This window comes from Nestor notabilis, unplaced genomic scaffold (genome assembly GCF_000696875.1).
Source record: "Nestor notabilis isolate BGI_N333 unplaced genomic scaffold, ASM69687v1 scaffold8055, whole genome shotgun sequence".
Classification (NCBI taxonomy): Eukaryota; Metazoa; Chordata; class Aves; order Psittaciformes; family Psittacidae; genus Nestor; species Nestor notabilis.
In genome coordinates this window covers 1-18003 of record NW_009927822.1, presented here as the reverse complement: position 1 = coordinate 18003, position 18003 = coordinate 1, and the positions used below count along the sequence as shown (strand labels likewise).

Below are 18003 nucleotides of genomic sequence, written 5' to 3'. Positions count from 1 at the left end.
TTACTTAATACTTTGCAAATCCACAGAACAGCTCTGAGGAGGCTCTACAGGACACTCAGGTTGATCGGTTGTTTTGGAAGAGTTCAGTGTTAAACACTAGGCTCTAACAGCAGTGTCAAGGGGCATTGCTCTTGCGAGGGACAGCTGCTGTCCACCATAGTCTTTTCCAGTTCAGGTGCCCTTGGTGATACTAAAGTGCATTATCACTTCACTTTTGCTTTCAACTGAAAAAACCCATCTTCAGTTCCAAGCTTCTGTCATAGGGCAAGGAATTTTTAGCAGAGCAGGTGTCAGAGCATGAATAAAGGTTAGTTTTCTTACCCCACTGTTCATCTGCCTCCACCAGTACATTCCTTCCTAGAAAAAACAGATCCCACTATATCCCCGTCTAAGTATTTATTCCCCTCCTTCATGGAGGAAATGTAAGGTACAGGCAGTGGGTGAAGATAACTTCCTGTTGACATCCATATGAAAATTAAGAAAGCAGCTGTCCTAAATCCCAGCTAAGAAACTTTGAAGTGTTTGATGTTTATCCCTTGAGGAAAGGGTGAGGGGGAATAGGCTTTCTACTAAGGCAGTAATGAAGTTTTACCCTCTGGTAAAAAGCCAGCTGAGGAAACTGCATGAATTCTCAATGACATCTTGAACATGATTAATTCCAGGACAGCATTTTCCTTTCTGTCTCCGCACACCTGCAATACAAAGTTATCCCCACAGTCCTGAGGCCTCACCTCTGGAGTCAAGAGTGCAGGAGGCACTACTGCCTGGGGAAGCACCAGTAAGGACAGCTGCAGTCTTCTGCTCCCCAGCCTGCCTCTGCTTAAAAGCAAGTGATAGAACTGCACATCACAGGGGTTTATATGAACAAACATGGAGCAGTGGCATCCTGAGGCCATATTAGTACTTGCATGTATAATTTACAATACCATCTCTCCTAGTTGCTTTGTTGCTGCTCCCAAGCCAGGGTGAGTGCTACAGCAGGGCTCCTTTTTCCATTTGACCTGGCTTCAAGGTACACAACAGCAGAAACCCAACCCTTGAGCAAAGTACTTGAGTAGAAGTACTTGAGTACTTTTTCCATGAAAATCACTCAGTAGTTAAGAAAACCAAGCACCAACAGAACTGCAGATACTAGTAGCAGCACTAGGTGAGTTACCAAGAGAATTCCTTTTCAGTGGCATTGGAGAAACCATATGTCAGTGACGGAGAGCCACAGTTAACAAACATTCTTTATTGTCAGGTCTCAAGACATTATCATAATTGGACATTTTTTATGTGTACTGTATAAAAACATTACTTTTCCTCAGTGTAAAAGCCCAGCTGTCTGCATCAATGATAGCTTAAGAAATTTTAGAGAAGCAGTTATGGAATTCATCCACTTACTTATGAATAAGGTGTGACAGGTACCACTCATGCTGTGATTCGAGAGCATTTACAGCTTTGTTTCTGACACTGTTTGTGCCTACAGCTTCTGTATCAGAATTGCAGAAGCACCTCCTCCGCCGTTGCAAATTCCTGCAAGACCATATTGTCCTTGTTTCAACGCATGGGCCATGTGAACAACGAGTCTGGCTCCAGACATGCTAAATAAAAGAGAAAAAAAAAAGTATATAGCTTAATTTAAAGGAAATTTTTAATTTGACCCTGCAGGACAGTTGGCAGAACATAGAACTGATGCACTGGAGGGGAAAAACACACAAACCCCCTTTCACCCACATTCAGATGCAACACAGGTTATTTTTCTCAAGCTGTACCAGAAAGAGTCTGACACATACACAAACAAAAACTGTGTTTATCTAAAGCATCCTCTGAAAAAGGAAATCACCTCTAAAATCAGTCCATATATTATGAAGTATATCTACATGTAGCAAAGCTCTTTCAAAGAAGGTAATAAATCTACCACAAAACCCAATCATAGTAACAATTAACATCAGTTTCTTCCTTGCTTATAACTTGATATACTGCAGCGTGCTACTTTAAACCCCCTAATGTGCAAAAATCAGACATTTAAATTACGTCATTAGACTGAAATTAATGTTTAAGACAGAAAAAAAAGATATTCCTTTCTCGGAAGGAGCTGATGTTGCAGGGGAGGTGTCAGTGGGATTATGCCATGGCCAGAGCATTTTATGAACCATGAAGTATTCCCTGCTGTGTTCCTGATGTACAACACAGTTACTTCATACCTGTGTTTAGTTAGAGGTTTCCTCACAGACCTGGACAGTGGAGCATGATCACTCTTAGGGAGGATTAATGGGATAAAGGCAAGTCATGAGTAAGTTACAGCTGCTGGGGACAGAGCAGGTGATGTGACTCCTCTAACCAGAGAATGCAACTTCAAACAAAAGACACACCAACATCCCCAGACCACCCCATCTGCTGCAGTAGGTGCTTGGAGACTTCTGGAGTCACTGCCAAAAATGCTTTGGCAAGACCTGGAATTTCACTGTGCTCAGGTAAGAAAAACACAGGTCCCTGTACCATATCCTTCACCGTTTTCATAAGTTTACCTGTAAATTTGATTAGCTTAACTACTTGATGGTTTATTCTGTCATGTTAATGGAGATCTGGTTTTAATACTTCATAAATCCACACAGCTGTGGTAACAAGCAAGATCCTTGTAAAAGTAGGTGATAGCTAACTGTGAAGAGAAAAATGGGCTTGTGCTCTTTTCAAGGTACTCTGAAACTCAATGCCTGAGTGAAGTCACTATATACTTGATAGGCAATTTCTGTTTCCTTTCCTACTTCCATTACAGTTGAGAATGAAGGTGTGTTAGCAGTATGGCTAAAAAACAGTGCCTCTGTGTGAAATAACAGCCAGTGCTCACTCTGCTTACCCTATAGGATGTCCAAGAGAGACAGCACCTCCATTCATGTTTACTTTTTGTGGATCAACACCCAGCATTTTAATATTGGCCAGCACCACAACGCTGAATGCTTCATTGATTTCCCACATTGCAATGTCTTCCTTTTTCAGGCCTGTCTCACTCAGAATCTAGAAATAATAACAGAAATAATTACTCCGATGAAAAAATTGGGAAGGCAATTACAGAAGTAACCAGGGTCAGTTTTGAAGGGGGTGACTAAGGCTGCCCATAGTCTGATTCAAGTTCACATGTTAGAACTTTGTCAGATGGAAAAAAGCAAAACTGAGAGACTGAAGCACAAACTTGAGCTTTCACAAAAGAAATGGGGAGGACCTTATGGGAAGAATATGTTTTTGTCACACACATCCCAAGACCACTGGTACAGAAAGTGCGTCTAAACTGGAGCAGTATTGCCTCACACCACACACTTGTCTTCAGTTCCTTTTTGTACTTGGCTGTACTTGTACAACTGTATTTATTTTGCCGTTTTAGCCATAGTAGCTGTAAAACTTCAAAAGTATAAACAAGCCCAAAATTGGTGAAAGCAGCATAAAACAATTATAGAATCATCGAATCAACCAGGTTGGAAAATACCTTTAAGATCATCGAGTCCAACCATTACCCCAGCACTGCCATGTCCACCACTAACCCATGTCACTGAGGGCCTCATCTACACAGTGTGTGAACACTTTCAGGGACGGTGATTCCACCTCTGCCCTGGGCAGCCTGTTCTAATGCCAGAGCATCCTTTGGGGAAGAAATTTTTCCTAATATCCAGTCTAAACCTCCCCTGGCGCAGCTTGAGGCTGTTACCTCTTGTCCTATTGCTTGTTACCTGGGAGAAGAGACCAGCCATCTCCCTGCAACCTCCTTTCAGGTAGTTGTAGAGAGCAATAAGCAACATTCTCTTTCAAAATAGGTGTGAGAAGTTTATTACTCTGGAGATCTGCATTCTAGCCTTGAGCCTCTGAAAAACATGTGTTCTTTGTATTTACATTGTAATAATCATTTTAGTCCTGATCAGGGATGAGCCAAGGATCAGTGCTAAGGAAGTCTGTTGGTTTCCAGAAACCCCTCAGTTTTATTCCTACCTTGGGAACTGCATATGCAGGTGCAATGGGGAAATCAATAGGATCAACAGCAGCATCTGCAAAAGCTGGAAAAATGGCAAAAGCTGTTTCAAGACCTTTGGTTTTTATCATACATGATTTTTACTTGTGGAAGCAGCAAACCCAGCTAAGATGATAGAAAAATTCTGAATAGAATGGTCCAGAAATAGATACAGCTAAAGTTTAGTGCGTTAAGTGAGCCACATAGTAACATTTTCAGATTTTCAATGTTATTCCATATAGGAAATTCTGTTTATGGTCAAGAGCTGCTGGTGCAACACTTGAAATTGCCAGGGCTCTACTGAGAAGATGCAGCCCAAGGGCTAACTCGTTCTGTCACAGGGACGTCAGGTAACTGCTCAAGCAGGACTCCCAGTGGGACAGTGAACTATGGGAGTTGTTTCCAGGACTGTACTCAAAGACAGGAAAAGAACACTCTTACCTACTACCCGTGCCAGTGGTTTGACATTCAGTCTCTTGGCTGCCTCTGTAGTCATCAGCACCAAAGCAGCTGCTCCATCATTCAGAGTACTGGCATTGGCAGCTGTAACTGTTCCTGGAATAGGTAAAGCAATGTTTAAACTGAGGGGAAAGTGAGATACAACTTACATATATTCTGTTAACAACTTTTTTAACCTTAGGCCCTAAAATATAAGGTCTTGACAATATGGTGATACCTGTTGCACTGAGTTGACTAAAAATGACTAAAAATGAGTGATTTTGGGGTTTTTTATATTGATTAAATGAATAGATCTATTTGTATCTTTATCTGGGTGGTGGTTTGGATCATCCCTCCCATGTTGGCTGCATTACTGCCATTAACACTGAATTCACACAACTCAGAAAGGGTTGTGAGCAAGTGGCAACTTTGATTTGGCCAGATTGATTGGTTACAGATACAGGGAAGTACCAGGCAACTGGTGCTGGTCCAGAGAAAGGCCATGAAGATGGTCTGAGGGCTGGAGCACCTCTCCTATGGAGACGGGCTGAGAGAGTTGGGCCTGTTCAGCCTGGAGAAGAGAAGGCTCCAGAGAGACCTTGTAACAGTCTTTCAGTATCTAAAGGGGGCCTACAAGAAATCTGGAGAGGTACTTTTACAAGGGTATGCAGTGACAGGACAAGGAGGAATGGCTTTAAGTTGAACAAGGATAGTTTTAGATTAGATCTTAGGCAGAAGTTCTTCCCGGTGTGGGTGGTGAGACTCTGGCACAGGGTGCCCAGAGAAGCTGTGGCTGCCCCATCCCTCACAGTGTTCAAGGCCAGGTTGGACAGGGCTTGGAGCAACCGTTTGAAAGAAAACTTCTGGTCTAGAGGAAGATGTCCCTGCCCACGGCAGCGGGGTTGGAACTACATCATCTTTAAAGTCCCTTCTAACACAAACCATTCTAAGAACGCTGTACAGGCACTCCAGCTCCCACTGCAACAAGAGCTTACACACTGAAACAAGAGCTTACACCTGGTGGAGACCGAGGCAATAGCTACATTGAAACCAATCTGTTCCAGTCATCTTACAGTGAATATCCAAAACAGAGGTTGTCACTGGTTTGAGGTTCTCAGACCACTTTTTAATCCAAACCAGTTGATGCTGTTGTGAAGCATCAGCTGGTTATCTCAGACGTTTGAAGGCTAATGGACTACTGTGGGGCATTCAAGCTCTGTGGACAGGACTCTTCCCTGTAAAGAAAGAATCCTTGCTCTTGGTAGGGAATTAAGCAGTTAATTTAACAATATTTACCGTTTTCTTTTTGGAAAACAGCTTTCAGCTTTGGAACTTTACTGAAATCAACTCGTTTGTATTCTTCATCTTCTTTTACTTCTATGTCTGGCTTTCCTGAAATTCAGATTTGGTTTAGTATTTTATAGAACAATCCATTCTTAAGACATTCTAACACAGTACTTTGATTAAATACTGCTTTATTTAAACCACCTATTTCAGTTAAAAAATGTAAACAAACAGGTAAAAATGCATGTCAAAAACTGAAAGAAAAAATTATTCCTTAATCCAATTTATTCACAGCAAATACATTTATAATTCCTGATGGCTGAATGAAAGGGACAAGAAACACATCTTTATGGTAATTAATATGGAAATTAAACCACAGATGTCCACACGTCATACTAGCTATATTCAGTAGCCAGTGTTTCACTTACTTACATAAAAGAGCAAGAAGATTTGGCATGTAACACTAAAGAACAATAAAGAAACCAAACCCAGATGACAGGTCAGTGCCGGCAGCTCACCAGAACGTCTGCATAACAGAGAATCCAAAATCCTGGGATCTGCATGTCTAAACACCACAATTTGCACTGAACACAATGTTACAGCTTTTGGTGAGAGACACAATTCACTTATCACACCTTCCCATGGTACCTTTTTTTGAAACAGTGACAGGAACGATTTCATTTTTCAGTATTCCCGAATCCCAGGCGGTTTTGCTCTTGGTGTAAGAGCCTATGGCGTAAGTGTCCTGTTCCTCTCGTGAAATGGTGAGCTTCTTTGCAGTGTTCTCAGCACAGTTGCCCTTGGAGAAAACCAGGCACGTTAGGTTTGGTGTTTCTGGAGATGGGAAGTAGAAATGTAACTGAAAACCTCAGCCAGCAGATTTCCTGAACAGAATGGGACTAATATCTAGTGTCCACTCCTAATTTATAGTTATAATCAAACTTCTGGGTTTGGAATACAATTTTCAGATTTCACAAATGTTTTCTGGATCCAGATTATTAAAGCCATAAAGGAACCATCCAATTTTTCCAAATTAAAAAACTGCATGCAAAATAAGTTGTAAAGTGCTTGGGGCTGATGTCTTCAGAGGCTGAAGATCTTTGTTCAGCCACAGGACAGTCTGTTTACATCATCTTACTGGTGTTTTCATTCCATTATTAGCTTGCCCATTCCAAAGGTTAAGAGAACAGCTCAGCACACACGGCTTGCTCAGCCTTCAGGATCTTATACTCTAGAAACTGTACAAATAAAAGTACATATACCTTTTGGCGACTAACTGGAATGAAGTAAGTAGAATGAAACAATCAATGTTATGTGCAGGTCAAGCACAATGATAATTACACAATCATTATTCATTACCAACACTGCCTAAATACCTGGTGACAAAAAAAAAAAAAAAAAAAAGAAAGATACTCATTTAGTCAACCTGAAGGATTTGTTCTTCAACAGGTTTTGTTCCACCTTTCATTTCTGTAGAAAACTCAATGAATCAACACAAAACCCTTTAGTACCACATTCCTCAAACAAGCAGGTTCACTTCTATGCAGTTATTACAGAATTTCAGGTCATCATGGCACCAGCAGCTTAGTGTATTGCCAAAACACAGACCAGTCAGTTCCTAATGCCACTGGATGGGCCTTCCTGAATATTCCCACACAGACTGTTAATGTGTTCTGAGCAACCTGCAGTTGCTGTAAAGACAAAAGCTCCTGAAATACTGCCCCAATCTGTTAAAAATCTGTGTATCCAAACCAACTCCTAGAGTTTCTCCCCACATACAGGAACGAGCAAAGCCACTATTTGCATTCCTATAGAAATCCTCACAATCAGAACCTATTTTAGCTGAAATGTGGGAATGGATTTCAACCAACAGCCCTGGCAGTGCTCTCTACTGCAAAACAAATACATCCCACACAGAAGCAGTGAGGTCTGTATCAAATATATGGATTACAGCAGAATATTCTCCAAGACATGTTTTCCTGTACAGCAGCAAGAACACTAACAGATAGTCAGTAATGTCCCACACTTGTGAATTACCACAGGCAAAGGTCAGAAATACTCGTGATCTGAAAGTAGTCATTCTCTTTTCAAACTGTTCTTCCCTGGTGCTTATTCTTCACTACCTTCGTATCACTTGTTTTCCAAACCCAGCCTAAGCTTGCTGTTGCTGCCATGTGATGAGTAAGCTTATCAGCCAAACCAAACCTTCCAACAGAAGATATGAGCTATGTATATTGGGGGAGGGAAAAAAGATGAGAGCCTCCTGAACCATACCGAGTACGTACCCTCAAAGACACCAAGTAACTTGACTGCCACCCCCCACAGACAGCACAACAGCAATCTATCAGTAGCAGGTTATTTTTGTTTTAATCCCTGCTCTAGGCTACTCAGACTTCAATCAGGGACAAATTAATATTAACTCACAATGTCTTCTGTCTAGCCCCTCCATCACAGTTCCTACAGGAAGCCTGGAAATGGAAGACTTTTTCCTTCTCTGATGAAGTTATTCCTCATTTCTAGGTTGGCTAAATGAAGCAGTTTCATAATGATCATAAGAAAGCTCTTCTAAGCTGCACCAGGTCTATGGTTGATACTTCAGTAGTATACAGGAATATTTACCATATGGATATGGTTATAAGCATCTGTCAGCCCATCTTTTACTATCAGGTCTTCCAGCTTTACTCCTCCATAAGGCGTTGATCCTCTGCTCATTGTATAGGGAACATTAGACATGCTCTCCATTCCACCAGCAACCATTACATCCTGCTCAAAGGAAACAAGTTCAAATCAACAATAATGCAGTGTGTTCTCTATGACTTCTTGTAGGAACAAATATTAGCAAAACCTTAAAAATGGATGCTTCATATTTCTGAGAAGTCTTAGAGAAAGAGGAAAAAAATCTTTATGCATTTAAAAAGCAAACAGCAGGAGCAACAGCTGAAGACAGTTAACCCACCCTGGCAGAACAACTGGACTTTTGTCTTGCATGCAGCTTTAGAAAGCTGCAAAAGCCATGTCAGAGTCTTGCACTTTTACTTCAAAAGCTTCCAAGATCGAATTATAAATTTTACTTTAAGCAGTTTCTTTTTCTATAGATTTCCCACTTCTGTTCTTTATTTGCAGCTGCATATCCCTATGGAACAAGCAACAGTCGCAATCTAAGAGACCAGTAAGAAGGGACAGAGATTTACAAGTACCTGCAGTTTTATGTAATATTGTTTCATCTTATTATGTAATGAGAGATGGTTTTATCATCTGAAAAGGCCAGCAGAAAAACAGATATTCATAACTAAAGATTACTGAACTTGAATTAAGCTGAATCATTATGGGCATTTATAAATCAGTGTACTTTTCAAGCTGAGACAAAACAAACAGAAAACCTACATACGGCAAAGCTATAAGGACCCTAAGAGTAACTACTTTTCATCAGGCTATACCCCAAATCATTAGGATCTCAGAATGTGAAGAACAGACACAGCTGTGTTTAATGGCATATTTGAAATATGGATAAATGTAAGAAAAATAAGCAGCAGTGTGAGTCTTTGGGAGTTCAACAGCATTGTTAATATAAATTCAGAAAGACTGTACATCAAAACAGCAGTAAGAGAAAGATGAGAGGGTGGGGTTTTGGTTTTTTTTTAAGTTGAGACTCAGAGGAATAATCATAGAATATGATGAAGGGACCTCAAAGCTCATCTGGTCCAACCCTTCTAGCCAAAGCATGACCTAGACTGGATGTCCCAGCACCCTGTCCAGCCAAATCTTAAAAGCGTCCAGTGTTGGGGAATCCACCACTTCCCTGGGGAGATGATTCCAGTGGCTGATTGTTCTCATTGTGAAAAAATCTCCTCTTGTGCCCAACCAAAATATCCCCAGGAGTAACTTGTACCCATCATCCCTTGTCTTTTCCATATGACTACTCGTAAAAAGTGGGTCTCCATTGTCTCTGTAGCCACCCTTTAAATTCTGGAACATGGTGATAAGGTCTCCCCTGAGCCTTCTTTTCTCCAGGCTCAACAAACCTAGTTGTCTCAGCCTTTCCTCACACAACAGGCTTCCCAGTCCTTTGATCATCTTTGATCATCCTCATCTGGACCCTCTCCAGCCTGTCCACATCTTTTTGTATAGTGGGGACCAAAACCCATTCAGAATAGATTATAAACTAGATCCAGTGACATGAAGTGATAAAGAAAAGAAAGAATGCTGGAGGCAAACTGGAAAGGCAGTTGAGATATGGAAGCAGCAACAGACCAGAGGAACGAGAGTCCTTCGCATTTCAATTCCATAAAGTGAGAGACTTGGAGACAGTTAATACTGTTGTAAGACAGTTAATACAATTGTTTATACGATGATGTACGTTGACTCAAGCCACTGGGAACCATCACTGACTTTCATACCACAGATACCTTACAGTCCACAGCCAGGAAAAGTGAACAAATACAAATACCCCCATAATTTATAGCTGTAAGAGAGTAATCCCTGGCCAAGTCTCTGCTTTTGCTGAGACTGGCATCACAGCATATATGATCAGCTCAGCTGAAAACGCTGGTTCTCTTCAGAGCTCATGGCCTGTCCAACCCACCAAATGCACACCCACTCTCAAGAAGGTATTGGATGTAAATGACTAAATACAGATGTAGCTGTTTACACAGACATGCTGGTTCAAAGTCCAGTGACAAGACTCCTACCAGCTTCAGCAGACACTGGACAAAGGGCTGTTCTCCACAGAGTGAGGCCAGAGCACTAAGCAGCTGCTTACTCAGCTATATTGTTATTTTCACAGAAGGGACAACAAAACTTAAATACTTTACTTTTGTTCTAAACAACAACAAAACTCAATATTAAGTACATTCCTCACTTATAAACCACTTACTCTGTAAACCAAAAATATATACTGAACTGACAATAGTTTCACTTCAGGGAAGGGGCGATGTTGCCAAGATGCTTTGAGTATGGAATTAAACATAAAACTGCAATGTCTTTCATCACATTCACACTTCTCCCACACTCTTTGCTGCATAGCACTTAATGGCTTTGCTGAACATGGTGTATTCTGCCACCCTCCCATTAAGTGAGACTATTTTCCCCATTGTATTGAGAATCTTAGAACACAACTGACAGAGATGGGCAATTCTCTTCCATCAAGCTCTTCAGTGAAAATGCTCAAGCAGCAATAATAGATTTCATGTCTTCTAAAACAATTAAAAAAACCCTGAAACACCTTTAATGTAATTAGAAACAACACTGCTTTAATGTGTATATTGAAATTATTTAAGTGTTAGAAGTGTCTGAATGTCAAGATTAAATGTGTTTCAGCAAAAACTAAATCTATAAAATGTCTTCAATTTTGCAAACTACGAAGCTTGAAAATTATTTTTTGGGGGTTGAGGAGGGAAAAGGGCAATAGGAGAAGATGTAAATATCCCCCAGCCCCCCAAAGAATCCACTTTATCTGCTCAGCTCAAAAAATACACCTGACAATTTCCTAACTTTAGGGGTTTTTTTTCCCCCTTTTTAAACCAAAACACACTTAAGTGACTATAAAATTAAGGTTTTGCATAAGAAAAACAAAGCCTGGCTGATTAGGTTTGTTATGACTATAAAATTAAGGTTTTGCATAAGAAAAAACAAAGCCTGGCTGATTAGCTTTGTTACCCCAAGCTGAAAGACAGTCCAAAAATCAGAGATCACTCTCATTAGTAGGACAGGATCTACAACATCAGTTGTGTGGTTTTCTTCCATAAACCAGCACTAGAATTCACGTACCTGACTCCCACACATCAGGCTTTGTGCTGCCATCATGATTGATTTCATTCCTGAAGCACAGACCTTATTGATAGTTGTAGTAGGAGTGCAGATTGGCAGACCTGAGTAAAGAAGTTGTACAAACAACTGTATTATTTAACGGGTAGACTAATACCTTATTGGCATTTGAGCAATATTTCATGTGGGACCAATTTTTATCTAAGCCCAGGGTGTCCAGCTTGCACTATTTAGCCTGCCAGAGCAATTCACCTACCCCCACCCCTAGTTCCTATCCTTCCTGAAGAATCTTGTTTCTCCCCTTCCAACACAGACTCCTCATAAGGGGGCAAGCAAGTGAAGAATCAGAGAAAAAGAAGATCAGGGAAGCGACTCCAGAACTACTCCTCCTCCTGAAACCCCAATCCCCACCTCTAAGAAGCATTCAAGACTGAACAGGTATAAACAGGCTGTTCTGGCAAAAGTCTGGGAACAACTCTGCTTTAACTCGTAGCTCAGTAAGGGACACCATTTACAGAGAGACAGAAAACCTTCAAACCCAGTATCAAGAGAATGAATACCTGCACCCAAGACAGCTTGTCTTGCTGGAGCTTGTCCTTGTCCAGCCTGCAAGACATTACCCATATAAGCTTCTTTCACTTCTTCTGCAGGGATACCTAGAAAACAAAATTGTTTCCAGCCAGGATTCTTTTCAAAGATGTAGCTCCCTTCTACCAACCGTCCCACTGAAGTTTTCTACCAAAGACTGATGAAACATGCCATGTCCAGCCTGTGTACTAACAATATTCAGGCCCCTGTTGGGTGTATCCCAAACCTCTACCCTCATATTCATGAACCCTGGTAAACTGGTGACCCTGCAGGAAAGAATTCCTTTGTTATCCTGAGAACAAGCTACAGTTAGCTAACTAAAGCAAACACTTCCAAGTCCCACTAGTCACCTGAGAAGTTCAGTTGCCATGGATGGTTAAATACAGAAAACTTTCTACCTGCCACGATTAAATGTAAAGAAACAGTTCTGTTTGTTTGTTTAACAGTGGCAAGCCAAGGCCACAAGTAGCTGCCACCAGGCCTGCTCTCCCACTGCATCTCTTGCAACAACGCTGGTGCCCAAGTCCCTGTAATATGCGGTTTCAGGAAGCCAAATTTATAGAAAATTAACCCTCCTTTCCTCCAAAAAGGGGTTTTTGCTAATTTGAATCCATCAATAGACTCACAAGGGTGTCCTACAAGTGCCCTTGGGAAAAACGGGCAGGGAAAGGAAGGGCCACTGATTTCAGCAACAAGTAGCCTCTGCATCAGCTTAGTTGTGTCATAAAAACCACACAAGAAAAACAATCAGCATGTTCAGTCAGATTTGGATTAGCACAGATATCCCTAAGCAATATTCTGCTCTGAGAAGCAGCACTGAATTCAGACTAAAACAAAGCCCAACAGTCTGCTTCAAGTATCATTTGTGGATAAAGACTTAAGAGTACCACAGGAGCAGAAAACCCAAGACCTTCTGTTTACCAAGCAAGCTAAGACACAGACTGATACTGCTCTGAGTCACTTAAGCTCTTCTTTGTCACAGAAAAAATATTTACATATACCTGCTCTGTCAATCGCTCCCTTAATTGCAATGGAACCAAGTTTAGTGGCTGGCAGTGATGAAAGAGATCCTTGGAAAGATCCAATCGGTGTCCTTACAGCACTTGCTATCACCACCTCCTAAGAGGAGAAGCATGGAATAAAAGTCACAGAGTCTCTCACATATGCACACACGTACCAGTGTTTTTTAACTATATCAACTTTTACTCTTTCATTGATGTCAGAACTTCGCTTTTATCCTGCAAGTATTTCAGAGAACTAAAATAAATCTTTATTCATATGTGCAGCAAGAGGGATAAATAAAAGGAGATTGGTGTGCAGCTGCAGGACTACACCCTTGGGATCATGGAGCTGTGGCGGTATGGCTCCCATGGCTGGAGTGCTGCCATGCAGGGATATGGGCTTTTTAGGAAAGCCAGGCCGAGAAGACAAGGGGGGGGGGTGTTGTCCTTGGTGTGACATTCAGCTTCAGAGAGATCATGCTTGCAAGAGTCTCAAAGGCTCTGGAGCAAAGTGGGGGGAGGGCAAAGAAAGCTGGTTCATGTTCAAGGATTACTCCTCTAAGCTCAAGAGCAGTGCATTCCAACAAAAAGTAAGTCAGGTGAAAATGCTAGGAGGGCTACGTGGATGACAAGAACTCATACACAAAAACGAAGCACACAGAAGGTGGAACCAGGGACAGGGAACCTGGCAGACACTCTCCAAGCATGCAGGGACAAAGTTATGAAAGTCAAAGCTGAACTGGAATTGAATCTGGTAAGAGATGTCAAAGACAATGAAAAGTGCTTCCATAAGGATCTAGGAAGCAAAAGGAAGCCTAGGGAAAAGGTGGGCCTGCTGCTGAATGGGGCAGGGGACATGGTGACACAGGACATAGAAAAGGCTAAGGTACTGAATGCCTTCTTCATCTGGCAAGACTGGCCTTCAGGAATCCCAAGCCCCACAGACCAGGGGGAAGGCTAGAGCAAGGAGCATGTACCCTTGGAAGATCAGGTCAGGGAATACTTAAGCAGAATACTTAAGCAAACTGTAAGGTCACTCTCAATAATCTTGGAATGGTCACAGCAATTGTGAGCAGTGCCTGAGGACTGGAGAGAAGCAAGCATCACTCCGACCTTCAAGAAAGGAAGGTCCAGGGAACTACAGGCTAGTCAGCCTCACCTAGATCCACAGGAAAGTGATGAAACAACTAATGCTGGAAACCATTTCCAGGAACATGACCAAGAAAATCATGAGGAGTCATCAGCATGGATTCAGGAAGGCGAAGCCACGCTCAAACAACCCAGTAACTTTCTACAGTGAAATGATTGGCTTGGTAGATGGGAAAAGATCAGCGGACATTGTCTGCCTACACTACAGTAATGCTTTCAGCACTGTCTCCCATAAGATCCTCATACAGAGGCTAATGAAGCATGGGCTGGATAAGCAGACAGTGAGGTGGACTGAAAGCCTGCCAAACATCTGGGCCCAGGAGGTGGTGGTCAATGACACAAAGTCTAGTTGTAGGCCAGTAACTACTGGTGTTCCCCAGGGGTCAATCCTGGGTCCAGTCCTGTTCATAGAATCATAGAACAGTTAGGGTTGGAAAGGACCTTAAGATCACCTAGTTCCAACACCCCTGCCATAAGCAGGGACACCACACACTAAACTATGGCGCCCAAGGCTCTGTCCAGCCTGGCCTTGAACACCTCCAGGGCTGGAGCATTCACAACTTCCTTGGGCAACCTATTCCAGTGCCTCACCACCCTCACTGTGAAGAACTTCTTCCTTATATCTAACCTAAAGTTCCCCTGTTTAAATTTAAAGCCATTACCCCTTGTCCTACCACTAGAGTCCCTAATGAAGAGTCCCTCCCCAGTATCCTTCAACATCTTCATCAATGATCTGAATGATGAGGCAGTGTTTGCTGGTGATACCAAACTGCAAAGAGTGGCCAATACACAAGGAGCTTGTGCTGTCATCCATTGGGACCTCAACAGGCTGGAGAAATGGGTTGACAGGAACCCCATGAAGTTCAACAAGGAGCAGTGCAAAGTCCTGCACTAGGAAAGAGAAACCCCAGGCACTGACATATGCTGGGAATTGCCCAGCTGGAAAGCAGTTTGGAAGAAAAGGACCTGGGGGTCCTGGTAGACACATGAACATGCATGCAAGGCCATGAGGCAGCAAAGGGCCCATGCAGCAGAGAAGGCAAATGGCATCCTGGACTGGCAAAGCATTGCCAGCAGGTCAAACGAGGTGATCCTTCCCCTCTACTCAGCCCTGGTGAGGCTACACCTGGAGTGCTGTGCCCAGTGCTCAGCTCCCAGGTATGAGAGAGACCTGGACATACTAGAGAGAGTCCAACCAAGTGCCACAATGATTAAGGGCCTGGAGCATCCATCACACAAGGAAAGGTTGAGAGAGATGGGACTGTTCAGTCTGGAGAAAAGAAAGCTCAGGGGCACCTCATCCACACGTACTGATTGATACCTGAAAGGAGGGTGCAAAGGGGACAGGAGCCAGGCTCTTTTCACTGGTGCCCAGTGACAGGACCAGAGGCAATGGGCACAAACTGACACACAGGAGCTTACCCGTGACCATTTCACTGTGACTGAACACAGGTTGCCCAGGGAGGTTGTGGAGTCTCCATCCTTGGAGATCTTCAAAAGCTCAGGTCCCAGCATACCGCATAAGCAGTAGTTCAAGACATAGTATGGCATTCAGCTCTTCAGCTCTATACCTAGCAGCCCCGCAAAACAGACTGATTCTTATTTTGCCTCTTAGCTTTACTGCTAACATCAACGTGTCTACCTGCTAACCCTGTGAGAGCAGCACAAGGAACTGGCAGCAAGATGATGCACATTTCTGACCTCTGGCTGCCCCATACAGCTATTTAGAAGCAGCAATGAAGACCTCCAGCTGTGCTGATTTCTGTGGAAGTCAGACACAAAGCTTTACCGGGTCTCACCATGAGTTCTTTATTTAAAGACAGGCAAAGAAAGAAAAACTACAAAAAAATACTAAAAAAGCAAAGAAGACAGACAAATTATACCTGTTTTAAACTAAGAAGAGCTGTTTCTGTAACCCCTTCTTCATCATGATTGAGTTCAGTGATAGTAACATACTTGTCCCCATCTTTTACATTGTACCAGCAAGTTCCAGGCCAACATTCAAATAACCTCAGCTGGATCAGCTGGCATCAGCTGTGTTTTCCAGGAACAGGCAGATAGTTGCATTACACTGAAGTCACGTTGCTTCAAGATGGACTTTTTGTCATAACTTTTAAAAAACCTTCATTAATTAAGAAGCAAATTTAAACCAGTGATTCATTACAGTCAGAATGTACGCCAGATGCTTTGTACTTACATTTAAAGTACGCTGTGACGCGTAGCCACGGCTCGTGCACCTCAAAGCCTGAAAAGAAGAAAGTCCTCAGAATTTCATACCAAGAAAGCCACTGCCATAGCATTTCAGTAATGCACCACTTTCATAGAAGTCATTATTTGAATAATATCTAAGAAACACTGGAAAAAATACTGAATTAAAAATCATAACATGCCTTTTAAAAAAGTGTTGCCTTACCATAACATCTGTGATAAAATATTTTCTGAAAAATAAACAGGCACTCCTCTAAAAACAAAACCCAATTCGTTTTGGCCAAGTCTGTTATCACAGAATCATAGAATAGTTAGGGATGGAAAGGACCTTAAGATCATCTAGTTCATATAACGCATGTCTAGACCAGGGAGCGAGTGGTGCTATCTTGAAAGAGTTTACTAGGCTCTCTGTCTGCTTCTCTGGACTTTGGTTTATTCATTCCTAACAGTAACTTCACTGCTCTTTAAACAGCAGCAGTTTGCATCTACGGCTTCATTCCACTGGTGTTTCATGAACAAAAATGAGGACTATGAACTCAGAATGCTGCAACAAAAGATGATAATAAAACCAAGAAAAAAAATCAACTGAGCAGGCTAATGCACCAGTTACTAGATCTATCTAAATAAGCAGTGTAAAGATACAAACCTCTATCTGTAGGCATTGTTACATATGTTAACAGAATAATCTTTCAATTAGTGCTTTAAACCACTTCCTTAGCCGTTTCCTCAGACAACATTTCAGTACACTGGAAACTTCTGGTCATTACTGAATTACAGTTAAATACTAATTAAAAATAACTACTTAAGGACACCACAAAACTCCAAAGAATACATCTCTGATGTATTCAACATACATCAAAGAATGCCTTCTGCCATTGTGTCCACAATATAGGAATTTAGTCTGTTTCTCTCTTCATTTGACAACCTGTCACCAACAAAACATGTATTTTTTTCCTTACTGCTTTCCTATTAGTTGTTTGAGGGGTTTTTTTGGTTGGTTTGGTTTTGGATTTATAGTTTTTCCCCCTCCCCAGCTCAGGTTGTAACAACCAGCAGGAAGTTTTAAACTAAAGTTCTACCTGATAACGAAGCCTGTCCCTCCAGGGCTTTAATAACAGCACTTTCAAGGGTAAAGCAAAGTAACATATCCCTACTGGACAACACCTGAAGTTCACCTTTGCTGTAAACTGGACAAACCGCACAACAGTCTTCTAAGCATAACTGGAATCTGCTATTGGTGCTCATGCTCTGTGCCAACTACAGGCTTTTTAAACAAAAACCAACCCCAGGCACTTCTACAAGCGGCAGAACGCAGCATCCAGCTGTGCATATGGCGATACGGGTGCAATCCAGCACAGTGCAGATGCTTCCCCTGCCCTTCTCTGCCTATCGCAGTGACAGGACGCCCAGCGCTCCATGTAAGCCAGGCGCCCCCAGTGAAGCCAGCAGCGTCCCGGTGCAGCCCTGCGCGGAGCTCTGTGTGCAGGAGCACCCAGCACCGCACCTCGCAGCCGCCTTTCTGATGACCGTACCTCAGGCACAGCAAGGCAGCGCGCCTGCCCTCCCGATTCCTCTCCTGGCCCTGGCTAGAGC

The 18003-nt window shown here is 42.3% G+C and overlaps 1 protein-coding gene across 1 annotated transcript; it reads right to left on the bottom strand.

The window, feature by feature from the left end:
• Nucleotides 1-1214: 1214 nt before the first annotated feature.
• On the bottom strand, nt 1215-16464 carry ACAT1 (acetyl-CoA acetyltransferase 1; the record flags this gene model as incomplete). The annotated part of the gene is made up of 11 exons (XM_010014232.1): nt 1215-1583; nt 2840-2997; nt 3961-4025; nt 4421-4534; nt 5714-5809; nt 6350-6500; nt 8321-8464; nt 11468-11568; nt 12025-12120; nt 13054-13171; nt 16400-16464. Coding segments are annotated over 11 exons (1229 nt in total), but the record flags the coding sequence as incomplete, so codon positions are not given.
• Between the last annotated feature and the right edge of the window lie 1539 nt (nt 16465-18003).